The 18,836-nt window shown below is 41.7% G+C and overlaps 1 protein-coding gene and 2 pseudogenes across 1 annotated transcript; 1 reads left to right on the top strand and 2 right to left on the bottom strand.

The window, feature by feature from the left end:
- Nucleotides 1–1,579: 1,579 nt before the first annotated feature.
- On the bottom strand, nucleotides 1,580–17,802 carry ZNF317 (zinc finger protein 317). The gene is made up of 7 exons (XM_006877410.1): nucleotides 17,784–17,802; nucleotides 12,397–12,519; nucleotides 11,701–11,840; nucleotides 11,081–11,207; nucleotides 10,524–10,619; nucleotides 3,689–3,771; nucleotides 1,580–2,899 (listed from the first exon to the last, which is right to left on the bottom strand). The coding sequence occupies exons 1-7, from the start codon at nucleotides 17,800–17,802 to the stop codon at nucleotides 1,580–1,582; spliced, it is 1,908 nt and encodes a 635-aa protein (XP_006877472.1).
- Nucleotides 5,931–9,765, top strand: LOC102825217 (annotated as a pseudogene).
- LOC102827509 lies at nucleotides 8,214–9,119 on the bottom strand (annotated as a pseudogene).
- Nucleotides 17,803–18,836: the final 1,034 nt, after the last annotated feature.

Genomic DNA, 18,836 nt, shown 5'->3' with positions numbered 1-18,836 from the left:
TATGCACTGAAAAACAAATAGAAATTGTTATTTGTGTGATTTACTTTATTGCATTAGTTGCTTTAGTGTAACATAGTGGGATAGCTGAGGTATGCCTATACAAAACATACTACTGAAGATCCCACTCTCAGTTAAGTTATCCAAAAGGAAATCGGACATTCAAGAGTTAAGTCATAATAAAAAGTACTATATACAAACCTTTTGTGATTAGGCTTAAGAGTTATTTAGAGAAAATGAAACAGACTGAAAATTAACAAACTGGATTCCATTTTCCTGATAAAAGACAAATAGAGGTGATCTCTTTCATTGGAATATTCTTTGTCTTCCAGTATGAATGTTCATCTGCACAAGAGTGGAAGTGCTGTGGCTGAAAGCATCTCCACACTGACTACATCCATAGGAATTATCTGCAGAGAGTTCTCTCACATACTTCCTGAAAGGAATCACAATGATTATATTTAAAAAGACTTTTAAGTGTCTCTATGGGTGAGCACTCACATTTTGTAAAAACTGAGGGATTAATGTAGATCATGATTTCTCCATTTAAACAATCTTGACATCTTGGAGTGGAAAATTCCTTGCTGGGAGGGGGCGGGTGTCTCCTGTGCACTGTACTATTAGTTGCCATTGAATTCTTTCCGACTCAAGGCAACACCATTTATGCAAAGTAGCACTGTTCCATGGGCTTTTCAAGGCTGTGGCCTTTTGGAAGGCGATCACCAGTCCTGTGTTCCAAGGTATCTCTGGGTGGATTTGAACTGGTAACCATTAGGTTAGTAGCTGAGGGCTTAAACATTTGCACCACCCAAGAACTCTTTCCTGTGAATTGTGGGATGGTTAATAACATCTCTGAGGTATTCCCACTAGATACTAGCAGCACCTTCCCTCTCCTCCCAATTTAACAATAAAAAATATCTCTACACATTATCCAGTGTCTCCAGGACAAGATCGCCCTGTTGAGAAGCACTGCTGTACACCAAGGAGTGGCAAAGTTTTGCCGTAAAGAGGAGATGGCAAGTATTTCAGGCTTTGTTGACCACACATCATCTCTGTTACATATCCTTCTTCTTTAAAAATGTAAAAAAAACAAAAAAACTATACCTAGTTTGTGGAGCATATAAAAACAGGCCACAGGCCATAGTTTACACAACTCTACTGTAGACTTTACTCGTGTGTGTGTGTGTGTGTGTAGGCTTTTGTCTTCAGTGATTTCTTTCATGAGGAACACAGTGCAAGACCAGTAAAGAATACCCTGCCATTGCATTCAGAGAGATTTTCTTTGTTGTGTTTACTCTTATAACCCAAAAGGTGAGACGGCACTAAAAATATTTCTACATTAAATACCAAGCATATGTCATTTTTACTATGAGTTAAGTGCAGATATACATTTCTATTCTCACAGATGACAAGAAACAACCCAAATCCTCATAGATGTTATAAAGATTACGTTTCTCCAGCTTTCTGTTTGCTTTTTAGTCCAGTAAAGTGAGAGCTCATGAAAGCTTTCCTGCCTCTTATATCTACAAGTTTTTTGTTTTGTTTTTTCCAGTCTAAACTCTGTTTCTTAAAGAAAGCATGTTCACTGTAGCCGCTTCCACACTGATGACACAAAGAGTTTGTCCCCTCGGTGTGTTTTCACATGACTTCTCAGGGATGAATGGTCACTGAAGGCTTTGCCACAGGCAAGACATTCATATGGTTTCTCCCCAGTGTGTATTCTCCGATGCACATTAAGGTTAGAGCCTATGCTGAAGGCTTTCCCACAATGATCACACTCATACGGTTTCTCTCCTGTGTGAGTTCTCATGTGTGTGTTAAGGGTGGACTGGTTTCTGAAGGCTTTTCCACACTGTCTGCATTCAACTCGTTTCTTTACAAGATGAATGCTCATATGCCTTCTTCGTGATAAGTAATCACTGAAGACCTTCCCACAGGCAGTACATTCATAGCGTCTCTCTTGGGTATGTATTTTCCTGTGTGCAGTGAGGTTTGAACTTGCACTGAAGGCCTTTCCACATAGATCACACCCATACGGCTTCTCCCCAGTGTGAGAATTCATGTGTGTCTTAAGGATCGACTGGTTTCTGAAGGCTTTCCCACATTGTCTACAGATAACAGGCTTTTTGACAATATGAATTCTCATATGTTTCCTCCTTGATGTAACATCACCAAAGGCTTTCCCACACTCTTTACATTCATATGTTTTCACTACCATGTGGTTTTTCTTGTGCAAGTTAAAGTTAGACTTCCAGCGGAAGGCTTTGCCACACTGCGTGCACTCATAGGGTTTCTCCCCAGTGTGATTCCGGACATGCTCTTTAAGGTGTGAAGGGTGCTGGAAAGCCTTCCCACAGTCGTGACATTCATAGGGTCTCTCTCCAGTATGTGTCCTCTTGTGTGCAGTGAGGTGGCAGCTCCTGCCATAGGCCTTCCCACACTGGTCACACTCATAAGGCCTCTCCCCAGTGTGAATTCGCATGTGTATCTTCAGGGAGGAGAGGGTGCGGAATGCATTTCCACACTGATTGCATTCAAAGGGCTTCTCTTTTGTGTGAGTTCGAACATGACTCCGAAGAGCTGAAGGATCATTGAAGGCTTTCCCACAGGCACTGCATTCATAGGGCTTCTCTCCGGTGTGTATCCTCTTATGGCGTGTGAGGGAAGACCTTGTGGTGAAGGCTTTTTGGCACTGATGGCATCCGTACATGTTTCTCCCACCATAAATTTTCACATGTTGGGTGAGATGCGAGCTGTCTTTGAGGCCTACCCCATAGTCATGGCGGTGATAGGGCCTCTTCCCATTCCGACATCCCAACTGCTGAGTAAGATGAGCCCCCATGCTGAAGACATCAAGAAAGTGAGTATACTCAGTGGGTTCCTCACCAAGACCAGTTCTTTCCTGTTGATTAAAGAGATGAGTGTTGAGTAAAGCATTTCCTGTATTCATTACATTTATAGGAATTCTCTCCAACAAAAACTGCTATGAATAGGAAGGAAGCACATCATTGACTACAGGATGAAAGATGGCATCACTGACAAAGTACATGTTCTCTTCCTACTCCATTTGTGGTCTTTCAATTAGAACAGATGAACACTATGCCATTACTGTTATTGATAAGTGCCATCGAGTCAGTTGACTCATAGTGACCCTGTATAGGGTTTCCAAAGAGCAGCTGGTGGGTTTGAACAGCCAACCTTGTGGTTTGTAGCTCGGTGCTTATCTTATAAACCTGGAGTCCACTATGCTATTATTGTTGTTGTTAAGTGCCATCAAGTCAGTTCCGACCCATGGCGAACCTGTATAGGGTTTCTGAGAACTGGTGAGCTGGAACTGCCAACCTTGTGGATCAAACTGACTTTGCCAGCACATTAACCCACGGCACCAAACCAAGACTCCACTACGCTATTAGGCTCCATCAAAACTAGATTTATAGGCTTTTTACATATACAGCTTGGTTAATTATTCAAAAGTGAAGCAAGACTAACACTCAATATCCCTGAGACATGGTTATGGAAATAATAACTTTTCAGAGTTTAAGTGAAGAAGTCTAAAACTATGTTTAGGGTGTCCCTTCAGTCTAAGAGCACTGTCTCTAAAATGCTGCTTCCTCTTGATCTACTTCTCTGACATTAGGCAGCTCCAGACTTCTAATTTGGAAGATCAGGAATTATCCCAAGAAATCCTTACCAATGTTACACCACTGGATGTTTCCTTCCCAAAAATGTCTTCTATAAGAAGAGACCACTTTGCTTTTGATGGAATCTCCCAACCTGAAAGAAAGGTAAAAAAATAAAATAAAATAAAAATGACTTACTGGAATAACAACGACAAAAATTGGTAAGACTGCTTTTTGTAACCAAAAACATGGAAAAGTAATATAAAAGGGAAATACATATGCACACACGAGTCAAAAAAGACTGCTTGGTATTTAATTCTGTGAAATTTATGTATAATGATATCCACTCTATTAGTTGATGTCAGAGTTAGTTCCAACACACAGTGACCCTTCATATAACAGAATAAAACACTGCCTGGTCTTGCACCATCCTTATAATAATTGTTATATTCGAACTCAGTATTGTAGTCATTGTGTCAATCCATCTTGGTGAGGGTCTTTCTTTTTCATTCTCCAGAGATGTGTCCCTTCTCCAGAGATGCATCCCTCCAGATAACACATCCAAAGTTTGTGAGACGAAGGCATGCCATCCTCACTTCTAAGGAGCTTTCTGGCTTTACTTCTAACCCAGATTTGTTTGTTCTTCTGGCAGTTCATGGCACATTCAATATTCTTCATCAACACCATCTCTATATAGGGTTGCTATGCGTTAGAACCGACTAGATGGCACTCAACAATAAACCAACACCATAATTCAATTTATTGATTATACAAAGGCTTTCGGTTGTGTGGATCATGACAAGCTATGGACAACATTGTGAAGTATGAGTATTCCAGAATTCTTAATTGTGCTCATGAGGCACCTGGACCTGGACCAAGAGGCAGTTGTTCGAACAGAACATGGGGACACTGAATGGTTTAAAATTAAGAAAGGTGTGCAACAAGGTTGTATTCTTTCATCATACTTATTCAACCTGTATGCTGAGCAAATAATCCAAGAAGCTGGCTTTTATGAAGAAACACGTGGCATCAGGATTTGAGGAAGATTCATTAACAACCTGCAATATGCAGATGATACAACCTTGCTTGCTGAAAGTGAAGAGGACTTAAAACATTTACTGATGAAGATCAAAGAGCACAGTCTTCAGTATGGATTACATCTCAATGTCAAGAAAACAAAAATCCTCACCACTGGACCAATAAACATTCTTATCAACAGAGAAAAGACTGAAGTTGTCAAGGACTTCATTCTTCTTGGATCAACTATCAACACTCACGGGAGCAGCAGTTAAGTGATCAGGCGACATATTGCATTATGCAAATCTGCTGCACAAAACCTTTTTAAAGTGTTGAAGAGCAATGATGTCAGCTTGAGGACTAAGGTACGCCTGACCCAAGCCACGGTATTTTTAATAACCTCATATGCATGTGAAAGTTGGACAGCGAATAAGGAAGACCACAGAAGAATTGATACCTTTGAGTTATGGTGTTGGAGGAGAATATTGAAAGTGCCATGGGCTGACAAAAGAACCAATACATCCGTTTTGGAAGAAGTGCATCCAGAGTGCTCCTTAGAGGCCAAGATGGCCAAACTTCGTCTCTCATACTTCGGACATACTGTCAGGAGGCACCAGTCACTGGAGAAAGATATCATGTTTGGTAAGGTGGAGGGTCAGAGAAAAAGAGGAAGACCCCCAATGAGATGGACTGGCCAAGTGGCAACATCAATGGACTTCAATAGTGACGTTGGCCCAGGACCAGGCAGTGTTTCGTTCTGCTGTGCATAAGGTCACTATGAGTTGGTACCGACTCGATGGCACCTAACAACAACATAATCCATAAGTATCAATTCTTGGATATACCTTGCTCATTATTTAGTTTCTGCATGTATGAAAGTGACTGAAAATGCCATGGCTTGTTAGGGGACCTTAATCCTCAAAGTGAATCTTTGTTCTTCAATACCGTAAGGAGATCTTTTGCAATAGATTTGTCCAAAGCAGTTAAGTCATTTGAATTCTTCACTGCTACTTCCATAGGCATTATTTATCCATGTTAATTTCCTTTGATCATTTATCATGATGTTGCTTATTGGTCCAGCTGGTTTACTGGTTTATGTTGAGGTATAATGATAGGGGAGGAAGATATTTAACTCAATTCACTGAGAAATAATTCTTCAAAGATTGGCACTGATTTGTAAAGACAGTATGATAAAAAATGTCAGCTATGTAAGATTAGGATAATAACATAGACTATAAACATAAGGGGCAGCCACCGTCAGCACCAGCCAGAAGTGAGGAAGCTTACTAGAGTGAAATGAAGGTCTCAGTGATATTTCTATTACCCATTCTGAATAAAAAACTAGCCTTATTTTCAGGAGTTAAGGGCAGATCAAGTAGCCTTATTCTAACAATTTCATTATGGCTGGAACAGACAAACATGGATGAGCTGAGTGTCACCTCAGACTATCTACTCAGCATTCCAAGTGGAAAATAAAAGGTTAGAGGATGTACTGTGACAATGCAAGGCATAAAATCACGATGGGATATGGTGAACACAGTAGTCTTAATGCCACAGAATGTTGTTCCAGCTGAGGTGTCCCATGTTTGTATAGTGAAGCCAGATGAATTCTAAGATAAAAAAGTAACACATTTTCGTTTCTGGAAAGAAAAGGACAGACTTGGCTTTGAAGTTATTTTAGTGTCTGCCAATAAACTGGCTCATTATATAGAACTATGCCAGTTAACAGAGGATTTTGGTGGAAGTCTTAGCTATGATCACATGGCTGGTTAGGTAAGAGGCTAGTTTATGAGAAATTTACAAAGGAGTCTACATCATTATATGATGAACTTGCTTTGATTAACAATGGAAGTGATAAAAATAATCAGCAAGAGAAGGAAAAGTTTGTGGATTTCAACTTTCTTCCATCAGTTGACCCTGAAACATTTCTTTAAATAGGACAAGAATTACTGACCAAATTACAGCAGCAGCATCGTTTTAATGGCTCAGGGTTTCCTATGAATGACAAATTGCTTGTACTGCCATAGGTTATGTGGTTATACAGTTAGATTCACTGAGAGAACAATATATTCACTAACAGGAAGTTTGTAGGCAACACAGTAAACTCACACAGTTAGAAGAGATTCAACAGAAAGTAATACTGGTTGTGAACGGGCTTGAAGGGCCTGAATCAGAACAACTAAGAGCCCAGAGGGAGATGGGAGACTCAGTGAGAACTTCACAGGCCCTGCAGCAGAAGCATGAAGATATCGAGAACCAGCACAGTGAATGGTCTGCAATATATGCAGAGCTTAATCAGCAGTACACTGCTGCACTCTTGAATGCTGGGGATGAAGATCTTGTGGAATTGAAGTCACTGCAGCAACAAATTTGTTGTTTGTTATCGACAAGGCAGTCAGCTGGAATTAAGGCAAACTCTGTTGGCAAGCAGCTCTTGAATTTCATGGAGTTGCCCAAGATTTGTCTCAGCAGTTGGATGACTTATTAGGGATGGTGTGCATAGATGTGGCACCAGCTGATGGAGCCTCGATTCAGCAAACCTTAAAACTGCTTGAAGAGAACCTGAAAAATGTTGATGTGGGATTGCAAGGGTTACATGAAAATGGTCAAGGTCTTTTGAATCAAATCTCCAATCAGGCATCTTGGGCCTATGGAAAGAATTTAATAGGCCTTGAAAATAAAGAAAATGTGGACCACATACAAAGAGATGGAAGGTTTACGGCTTATGAAACAAAGATATGAAGACATGGTAGATGTATGATGGTTAAAGATGATTCAGCTGACAAATCTTTACAGCGAGGATAATTCCCACCCCCTCAATACACAGGGTAGACAAGGATGGGCAACTTGGACAATGGCTACCCAAAATGGGGGGCTACAAAGGCAAGAAGTGACTGGATTACAAGCTTTTTAAGAGGGAGCCTAGATCCAGAGGGCATGGAGGAAGACAGAATCTCCACTGAGTAGTATCCAGTCAGTTTGTCTGGGTGGGGATGATGAAAAGAGATGAGGCTGGTACTCATGTGGCACAATAGTGAATAATTACTATCAGGACTAACTGTGAAGGTTGGAAATGTAAAGGTAGATGTTTTGTAGCAAAAGGAAGGAAGTGGTTGACTTTTCAGTCCAGGAACAGAGGTCCATGGGACCATCAAGGGAGAAGAGTGGAGTGCGGGACCCTACCCAGAGAAAAAGTGACACCAGACATAGAGACAGAGACGATGACATGGAGAGATGGAGTGGTTGGGGACTCTAGACCCAGAGAAGGAGAGGTGCTGTGTGTTCATGACTGTGGAGCAGGCTTGCAGGGTATAACCTTAGGTTGTTTGATGATGCATGGAGGGGACTGTAACCATGGCAATGAAATGATATAGGATAGGATGAATGTAATCTATCACATAATTTTCAGCTAGTGCAGTTATTTCAATGTGAGGAAGATGCCGCCCAGGCAGCAGAATGGCTACGTGAACTTGTGGAAGCTCTGCTTAAGACCAACATTAGATTGGGTGATGACACTCAGGAAACAAAAGTTTTTTGGTTTGTTTTTAGAAATCGATGTTTATTTTCTGTCAACCTTATTTCCATTTTCTTAGAGACTGAGAGAACAGCTTCAGACCACTCAGTGGTTGTTCCTACCCAATCAGCGGCCTGAACAGTGGGTGCTACGGACCCGGCTTCAGTTGCAGGCTGGATGCTCTAGTCTTCTTCATTAAGGAACTGCTGAATGGGCACAGAGGGCCCCTGCAACCTTCAGGCCAGTCTACGACCTCGGGCTGAGCAGCAGTGAATTCAGGGGCAGGCGCAGTCCATTCGCCCTGACATTCTTCCTTGGTCATAGCCTTTTCAGCAGCGGCCTGCTCTTCCTTTTCAGTTCCTTCTGGGTCTCTGTAGAAATAGAGGTCAGGCATGACTTCCCATGGGTGCTCCATGCAAGCATAGAACTTCCCGAGCCAGCCTCCACCACATCAGACCCGCTGAGTGAGCTCCCTTGTTGTTACATGAGATGGCAATGTCCACATAGCGCAGAGGAGAATCTGTGTTGCACAGAGCAATGGTGGACAAGTTAACATAAGATGCTTCTGTGAGAGGTTGGTGGTCAGCCCTGGGATCAGTAACCACCAGAAGCCGTGGCTCCCGGAAGGCTGTCTGGATCTGATTCGTGAAGGTTCCTGGAGTAAAGTGCACAGTGATAGGAATGGCTCCAGTGGCAGCAGCAAACTTCAGCACTGCTCGCTGGCCGGCATTCCTGGAGGAGATGACACTGACATCAGCTGGGTTTTCAATGACAATAATGACCCGAGCTGCTACCAGAAGCTTCTCCCAGGTCCTCTTCAGGTTTCTGATGTAGATGCCATCACTTTTCCTTTTGTAAATGTGCGGTTCCATTTGGAAGTCAAGGTTGGTGCCACCTCAGTGGGTTCCTGCTGCAAGGAATTTGAGGACATTTTCCTCCTTCATTTGCAGGACATCAACGGCTCTGAACATTGTGACAGTTTCCCCTTTAAGTTACGATGAGAACCCAGAACTACGTCATACGGACCCTTTTCTGGGTAGTGCAGAAAGGACCGAAACAAAAGTTTTACTGAAAAACTGCTCGTCCACCATTATAAGCTTCAGGCTCTGCTGGCCAATCTTGAAACTCTTTTCAGCATTTGAGTGAAACGCAATGGAAAATTCCACTGGTATCGCACAGAGCACTTATGACTATGGAAGAGAGTTGCGACAGGCCACAGTAGTGTTCAGTCAATCTTTGCACTGCACTTCTCAGTCATCTGGGGTTACGCTTCCTCCATTGAACAGAGTACACAAACAGTTTACGATATCATCTAAAGAGAATGTACATAGGTTGGAAATGACATTGCGTTTCACTCAAATGTTGAAAAGATTTTGCAAGATTGTCCAGCAGAGCCTGAAGCTATTAATGACCAGGAGAAATGTGACTGAAATTGAAGCAGTAGGGAAATCATTTTTCAATAGATTAACTGTTCCTATAGTTTATCATGATAGAACTGAACAGGATTTTGTATGTCCATTTTACATAGTTTCCATTGCAGAGCACATCAGAGAGAGGATGAAGCTAGTTAATCTCAAAAGACAGCAAATGAGACATCCTTAAATGGTGACCACCTAGAGCTAATAACTGCCAGCAACCCACAGATCTGCAATTCATAATCCCACATGCAGCTGGCAAGCTACAGCATTAGACACAATACATTCAGATGCATGTCACAGCCACGATAAGCCTCCTTTCTTCCTATGACTGATTTCTTTCTTTGCCAACTAACACGCTTTAAGACTTTAGGCTCCAAGTGTCTTAAAAGAAGGAACTACATACATTGCACTGAAAACTTGCTTTAAAGTTTTACCTGACATAACAGTTTACAGATGAACAACTGATAATAAGATTATAATGGTGCTAATAAAAGTTAAGTATCGCTCTACAGAAAAAATAAGCTTGCCCAGCCTCCTCCAATGATGTACACAATTTAGGCTGTATTTAAAGTGCTATCAGTAGACAATGGTCTCCTCAAAATTTTACTTTGCAATTTTGCTTCAAAATTGATTATTTTTATTGTGTTATTATGGAGACAATCCTTCAGCTCTTTGAATATATCCTATTCATTAAAAGACATTTTCCTATTTGTATTGATAATGTATTAAAAAGTTGTTTGTGCTTACTAAAAGGTTTCTTTAAAAAAACAAAAACAACAACAACGAAAAAAAACAAAGATGAAGGGCAATGAAACCACAGAATTTTTGAGACCACATGGGCATCATAAAAGAAAAAGGTATTTTCAGTTTCCTCATTGATATTTGCTAACATACCTCAGCATGAACACTGAACAGAGCTGGCATTCAAAAGTGCACACCCATGCGTCTGGTACGCACCTTGAGAGAATGCTTGGTGAGCCTCCTTCTCCTCTGTCCTCAGCTCCTCTTCCTGCTCCAAGTGGGAGATGAGGCTGGGCTTGCCAAGCTGATACCCTACTCAGAGGGAAACACACGTTGAGGGAGGACTAAGCAGAGGATAACCCTTTTTTTCTATTATACTAGGGCCAACATGTGTTTAATGAAGATGGACAAGTCTGATTTAGGAGCAGCAAAATGGAGGTGACAAGTTTCTTATCAAAACAAAACCAAACAAAAAAACCACAGTAGAGGTCTCCATAAAAAACAAAACCACAAATGCCCATACATTTAGTCCTCCAAAGAATGGGGGGTTCTTATCTTAGAAACCCATACTCAAGCTCAGACACACACATGAGAACCTCCAAGCTCCATGACTTAGTATCTACGGACAGACACAATGAGGATAAAGACAGCTCCTACTTGTTCAGAGCAGTGTGGTGAATCCCCATAAAGGTCCTGGATCACAGCAAGGGCTGTCCGGAACCACCGGAGTTGGAGCAACGACTGGGTAAGTGTAGAACTGATGCCAGCCTTACCCACTGAAGTGAGGTTGCTATAGTTCTCCAGCATTACATCTTTATACAGTTTTCTCTGAGAAGAATCCAGCAAGGGCCACTCTTTCTCAGTAAAGTCCACAGCAACATCCTGGAAAGTCACGGAGTCCTAGAACATCACATACAGTCTGCATTACTGAAAAGTCAGACTATCAATGTTCACAGAAAAGAGAGCTGACGTTGAAGACAGGAAATCAGAGACCCAACATGCAGGATTTTCAGACAAGGATTTGGGGGTCTCAGCTTTAGTGGCCATCCTCAGAAATCTTCTCTTCCCCATGAGGTGATCTCAGTCATCCCTTCAGATGCACCTCTAGCACCAGACCAAATCTCTCTCTCCACTTCTAGCCTGGTCTAGGAGCTTCTAGCTCCATCTCCAGGGTTGAGCGTAATCCTGAGGCTTCGGCCAGCTCCTGCTTTATTTATTGTTTCCCCTAATATACTGACTCCAGGATATTCTCACAACAGCTCTCTCTCTTACACTCTGATCATGCATCGTTCAACCAGGATGAAGAATTGAAAACAGACCTCAGCATGCAGTAGTAGGGACCTTCGAGAGCCATGTCTTGCCTACCAGCAAGGGTCCTGATCTCTAGGTATACCTGCAAACTAGCCCCAGTGGGCATTTGAGGCTCCAGGTCATTACAAGGAAAAAAGTCCATACTCTGGGGACAGGAATGGTCTTTTGAAGGAAGAGAACTTTCCAATTCCTGGAGACAAGCAGGGTCCTGGGAAGACACAGCTAAAGGAGAAGAGAGGAACCATGAGAACCAAAGTATGCTCAGCGCTTGAACAAGTACAAATCAGGACACTGCCCCACAACAGCCATGAACATCCACGCCCTGAAAACACAGACAAAGATGTACACACCAAAACATATACACCAACACAAATACTTCACAAGATGTCACAGCATCCCTGCTCCACTAAGGGCAGAAAATAGGGCAGGGAAGAAGTGACCTTCACAATTTATGGGTGAAATAAATTGAAGTTCACAGAGGTAAAACGGGTAGTTGCCATTGTTTACTAACATAAATAAATGGGATAGTGTAAGGTTTACTCACCATCTGTGACCTTTCCTCACATACCAAGCACACAGACTCCCTCCCTAAACCCACAAAGACCCTAAATTGAACCCAAATCACTTGGAAGCCTTGTGATTTTGCTTCTCCCACTTTCCAATTCACCCAGTCTTCCTAGGCACCCCTTCCTATGGCTATTGCACTCAGTGACTCCTCTAAGGGACAGGGGCCACGTGAGCTTGATTTCTGAGGGCATTTACAGACGAAGGAACTTACCAAGTATGGGAATCATATCTGGAGCTGCCATACTGTGAAATGACAAGAAATCTGCCCAACAATCAGGCAGTGGGAGAGTCAGGAAGCTCCCCGTCTCAGTCTCAGGGCTCTCCAAACAAGCATCTGTAGTAAACAAGAGAAAGTGTAAGCCTGTGTGGCCCCACAGAGCAAAGTGGAACTGCCCATAGGGTTTCCAAGGATGGAATCTTTAAGGAAGCAGACTGACCAGCTGGGGGTTCACAGGCCAAGGACCTTCTGGTTTAGTGCTTAACCACTTCATCACCTTGACAGAGTAACAAGGAGACTCAAAAGCTTTCCTTCTCTCTGCATATTAAGGATAGTCCTCAGTTTTATGCTTTCAGCATTTCCTCTTTGAGCAGTAAAGTATCTAATCCAGGACCAGTATCTTATCTGGGTAAAATTTCCAGGAGGTGTAGGACTGAACAATCTCAACTAAGATTCAATATTCACTCTTCCCACGTGATTTGTCATTAAGGACAATTATGTTGAGCTCCATCGCTCATCAAAGATTTTAGTCCAGACTTCTGTTCTGAATCCCTGCCATCAAGTATGGATCTAGGAATCTAAAAATCCCTGCATCTAGTATCCACAAGTTAGGGATCCATCTCCAAAGTCCTTTACCCCTACACTCCATACCAACCATACATACCCCTGGCCACAGCACAGACTTTGTCATCACTGGATTCTGCTTTATCTCCTAGATGTTGTTGAGTCAGTTCTAACTCACAGCAATCTTGCATAAGGGTTTCCTACGAGCAGTCAGTGGGTTTTCCATCCAGAGTTTATCCTACAGTGCCACACTATTGTTGTTGTTGTCAAGTCAGTTCTGACCCAAAGAAACCCTGGACAGGGTTTCCAAGGAGTGGTTGGTGAGCTTCAGTCACTGACCGTGCAGTTCAAGCCAGCCTTGCAGTCCAGAGCATTAATCCACAGCGCCACACCAGGACACCTAGGAACTCCCAAATAATGATTCGGGTATCTGTTCTCAGGAAAAATCTCCTGCTCAGCCTTCTTCTCACATTTACTTTCTCACTGGAGAAGATTCCACGTCCTGCATACTTCTACCATCTCGCTCCCCAAAACTCGCCTCCTCTTCTCATTGTTAAACTAATAAAGCTGAGATTCATCATTATCTTCAACAATTTATATGGCCAAATCCCTCTGTCTACTACCACCCCTAATAAACAAAAGAATAAAACAATACTGGATAATTCCAAACATCTGCCTCCAGCCTGAAACTACAGGTCAACCAGTCACTTGGTACCTAGAGAAATGCAAACATCACTGATCACAAAAGAACACCTACGTGAAGGAGCCCTAGGCAAACCAATCTCCCTAAAACAATGTCAAAATTTTATTAGTGCTTTTCTAAATCTCAAACTTTCTTAGCACTGACTTGCTTTCAGAAAATAATCTTTACTTCGACTTCCCAGTAATCATCACTTTAAAAGCACATGAGAAAGAAACTGGAGAACAAAACGTTAAAGCAATTCCTTTAAGTCTGCCAACCCTTAAGACTGCCATTTATGGTGCATTGTTAGGTACTGCCGAGTGAGTTCTGACTCATAGGGACCCTACGCACAACAGAAAAAAACACCGTCTGATTCTGAGACATCTTCACAATTGTTGCTATGCTAGAGCCCATTGCTGCTGTCACTTTGCCAATCCATTGCATTGAGGGTCTTACCAGTTTTCACTGACTCTCCACTTTACCAAATATGATGTCCTTCTCCAAATACAGCAAATACCGAATAAATCAAATGAAAACTGTGGAAGACCTTGATGTTGTTGTTGGATGCCCCTGAGTTGATACTGACTCATAGCGACCGTATGCACAACAGAACGAAACACTGCCCGGACCTGGGCCAACCTCACAATTGTTGCCATGTTTGATCCCATTTGATGCTGCCACTTTGCCAATCCATCTCACTGGGGGTCTTCCTCTTTTACTCTGACCATAAAAAACATGATATCCTTCTCCAGCGACTGGTCCCTCCTGACAATATGTCTGAACTATGAGAGACGACATTTGGCCATCCTGGCCTCCAAGGAGCACTCTGGCTGCACTTCTTCCAACACAGATTTGTGGGTTCTTTTGGCAGCCCATGGCACTTCCAATATTCTCCTCCATCACCATAACTCAAACGCATCAATTCTTCTCTGGTCTTCCTTATTCACTGTCCAAATTTCACATGCATATGAGGTTACTGAAAATACTATGGCTTGGGTCATGCACACCTTAGTTCTCAAGCTGTTATCTTTGTTCTTCAACACTTGTAAAAGGTCTTATACAGCACATTTGCCTAATGTAATATGTCTTCTGATTCCTTGACTGCTGCTTCCATGAGTGTTGATAGTTGATACAAGAAGAATGAAGTCCTTGACAACTTCAATCTTTTCTCCGGTGATAAGAATGTCGTTTATTGGTCCAGTGGTGAGAATTTTTGATTTCTTTACATTGAGATGCAATCCATACCAAAGGCTGCGCTCTTTGCTCTTGATAATAAGAACTACAAAACACTTCTGAAAGAAATTAGAGATCTAAATAATTGGTGTGCTTTTCACATTCATTGTATTCTACCAAGACAACCACATCCACTTCCTTAACTTGAATTCGAATCTCTACCTTCTAACACCCATGCTCAAGTATGAATTCCACACATGAACTCCAAATCATATTTTCACTGTCTACGAATAGCCACTACTAAACACTTTACACCAACCTATTCCTCCTCTATTGTTTCCAGTCGCAACAAACAGCAATGGTACACTTCCATTTATGAGGGGACTTCAGAAAATTCATAGAAAAAATGCAATTGAAAGATAATGAAAAATTCCCACAAACTTTTTGAAGTCCCCTTGTATATAAAGTCAGATGATGTTGTTGGTAAGTGCTGTCAAATTGGTTCCGACCCATAGCAACCCTATATAGAGTTTCTAAGGAGCAACTGGTGAGCTTGAACCACTGACCTTGTAGTTCAAACAAATTTTCTGTTCAGCTCTTGGGCCTTCTCATTTCTTCCATTTGCCTTAGCATCTGTACACTGGAGAGCAAGTTTCAGTGTGTCTTCTGACATCCATTTTGACCTTTTCCTTCTTTTTCGTCTTCTCAATGACTTTTTGCTTTCTTCATGTATGATGTTCTTGATGTCATCCCACAACTCTTCTGGTCTTAGTTCTTTAGTGTTTAATGTATCAAATCTGTTCTTCAGATGATCTCTAAATTCAGGTGGGATATAGTCAAGGTCATATTTTGGCTCTCGTGGACTTGTTTTCATTTTCTTCAGCTTCAATGTGAATTTGCATATGAGTAATTGATGGTCTGTTCCACAGTGTGCCCCTGGCCTTGTTTTCACTGATGATATGGAGCTTTTCCATCTTCTCTTTCCGAAGATGTAGTCAATTTGATTTCTATGTATTCCATCTGGTGCGGTCCATGTGTATAGTTGTCTGTTATGCTGTCTACAGAAGGTCTTTTAAATGAACAAATCACTGGTTTTGCCGAATTCTATCATGCATTCTCCAGCATCATTTATATCACCAAGGCCATATTTTCCGACTATTGATCCTTCCTCTTTGTTGGTGGCTAGCAGTCCAGTGCTTATCCTACAGCATCACACCAGGACTCGTACCTCACCCTGTTGTTGTTGTTAAATGCCATCGAGTCAGTTCAGGCTTATAGCAACCCTGTCTAAAGTTTCAAGGCTTTTTAAATCTTTGAGGGGGCAGAAATGCCTCATCTTTTTCCTGATCTCACACTAGATCCTCACAATTACACAAGATGACTACTGCATCAATTTCCTTATTTGGGGCAAAGGGGACAGAGGTAGTCCATAAATACATTTTCTCCTTTAAAACTATTCTCACATGATTCTCGTTTGTGGCAGTCATTGCCCCGATGTTCAATTCTATCCCCCATATTCAATCTCACACCATCGCCTCAGAAGAGTCAAAGTCTGCAGACCCGTAAATGCTCTCATGAGAAAAACTGTTGCTGTTACTGATATTGCTGCCCTGCTAAAACTATGTTTACCAGTATTATTCAAGTTGCTGCGGTTGTTGTTAAGTACCACTGAGTCAGTTCCGACTTACAACGATCCAGTATAACGTTTCTGAGGAGTGGCTGGTGAGTTTGAACCAACCTTGAGGGTCAAACCAACCTTGTGGTCCTGCAGCACCACACCAAGACTCCAAGTCTTGAGGGAACAGAAAGTCTCATCTGTCTCCCATGGAGCAGGGATGGGCTCGAACTACAGACATTGTGATACACTGCCCAGTGCCTACCGTATAGAGCCACGGCTATGTCAAGTGGACACAAACAACAACACTTGTGAGAACACTCTGTGCCATTTCCTCAGATATTCCAGATGTGTGATACTAATAAACCACTATTTCTATATACTGCCCATTATCTTTAAACTTTCAACCAACTAGAGCCAACTAGACCAGGCAGTGCCAAGTTTCTGTTTTCAACAAGCTACTGATTAAACCTTCCACTCCAAACTTCCTCATGTACCACCTGAAATAGACAGTTAACATCTTCTTAAAATCACTGATGATCTGGCAATACAAAAGTATTAATACTGAGACCTAAACATTTTGCAGGTTCTAAAAGGAAAATATATGTTGAAATAGAAAACATAAATTAGCAGAAAATGACACACAGCTAAAAAGAGAGTGTTTCCTACGAGTGCTATCCAATGTCCACAGACTACCTGCATGAACATCACATAGAGAGCTTTGTAGTGGAACCTTACACAGGGTTGCTATGAGTGGGAACCACCAGCCACGAGAACTTTGTATAATTCTGATGTCCAAATCTCTTCTCTGTCCAAATAAATGAGAGTCTTTGAGGTGGATTGACAAGTTAATGTTCTAAGTAGCTTTCCATGTGGCTTTTATGTAGGCTCAAGTTTCAAAGCCAGTATTCTAGAAGATGGTCTAGAGTGCAGCACAGAAAAACAAATTGATGGAGAGTTTATAAGAGTGTTAAGTGCCATGGGAAGAGGACCGCATCGTTTCTAAACAGAGTTCAAAGTGGAAGAAGAAGGGACAGGCAATCACTGCAAAATATGGTGCCTGTGATGTTTCATGTAAGAGGAAAAATATACACATTGAAGACACATATAAGAAATCCACATTCAGACACAGTAACAGTGAAAACAGAGAACATCACCTGCAAAGACTGTATCGTAAGAGCTGTCACAGAAAAGTCACCTCTAAAGTAATGGTTCTCAAACTTCAACTTACATTAGAATCTCATGGAAGTTTGTTTAAATAATTACTTTTGTTGTAGTTGAAAATATACATGGAGCACTAAACCAATTCAACAATTTCTATGTGTATTATTTACTGATAGCACTTACATTCAAGTTGTGCGGCCATTCTCAATTCCTTTTCTGAATTAACATAAACTCACTACTCTCAAGACGCCTAGGGGAGTCTGAAAACACACACTGCAAACAATTCTCTCCAAAAAGCAAGCACAAGCTTATTTTGCCTCTTGAAGAACTTTAAAGAAATGAACATTAGAATGGCAGCTGATTTCTTACCAGCAACAATGGAAGCCAAAAGACAGTGAACTACCTTCAGGCTTCTGAAATGACTGGCCAATTATAAGCCTATAATCCAGAAATACCCATCAAGAAATGTCAAAACAATCATTTGGAGGGCTTTCCACCCACAGACATAAAATGGTGCATACTAAAGGGAGAAAGGAGGAGCTCTCATAGCGTAGTGGTTACGAATCAGGCTGCTAACCTCACAGTCAGCAGTTGGAAACTACCAGCTGTTCCACAAGAGAAAGAAGAGGCTTTCTGCTCCCATAAAGATTTACAGCCTTGGAAAACCTGTACTGGGTTGCTATGAGTCAGAACCAACTCCATGGCACATCACAACAACAACAAGAACAAAGGGAGAAAGATGTAAACCCAGAAGACACTTCAGAGTGTAAAAAAGCAATGTAATGCACATAAAGTAGCAAAAACGAACAGTATAATTAAACAAAAAAATGACTGTATAAAAATAATTTATTTTAAGGTTCAAAAAAAGATATGTGTCAGGATTGAGAGGGATGGGCAACTCAGACATTGGCTACCCAAAATGAGTGGGGTGATAAAGGTACAAAGTGACTGGCTTACAAGTTTTCAAGAGGGAATTGAGTTTCAAAGTGTGTCGGGGGAAGGTGGAGTCCCCACTAAATAGTTTTCATCTTGTCTAGACAAGACTGGTGAAAAAAGATGGGGATAAGATTCTTATGATTCACTATGAGTAACTGTTACCATGAGTAATTGAGACTGTCACAACTTTAAAGGTAGAAGTTTTATAACACGGGGGAGTAGTTAATCTTACAATCCAGAAACAGAGGACCCTACGACCATCAAGGAAGAAGAGCACAAGCAGAATATGGGACCCTATCC

This window comes from Chrysochloris asiatica, unplaced genomic scaffold, assembly GCF_000296735.1.
Source record: "Chrysochloris asiatica unplaced genomic scaffold, ChrAsi1.0 scaffold00493, whole genome shotgun sequence".
Taxonomy (NCBI): domain Eukaryota; kingdom Metazoa; phylum Chordata; class Mammalia; order Afrosoricida; family Chrysochloridae; genus Chrysochloris; species Chrysochloris asiatica.
The sequence above is the reverse complement of the archived record's forward strand: the minus strand, read 5'-3'. Positions and strand labels throughout refer to the sequence as shown.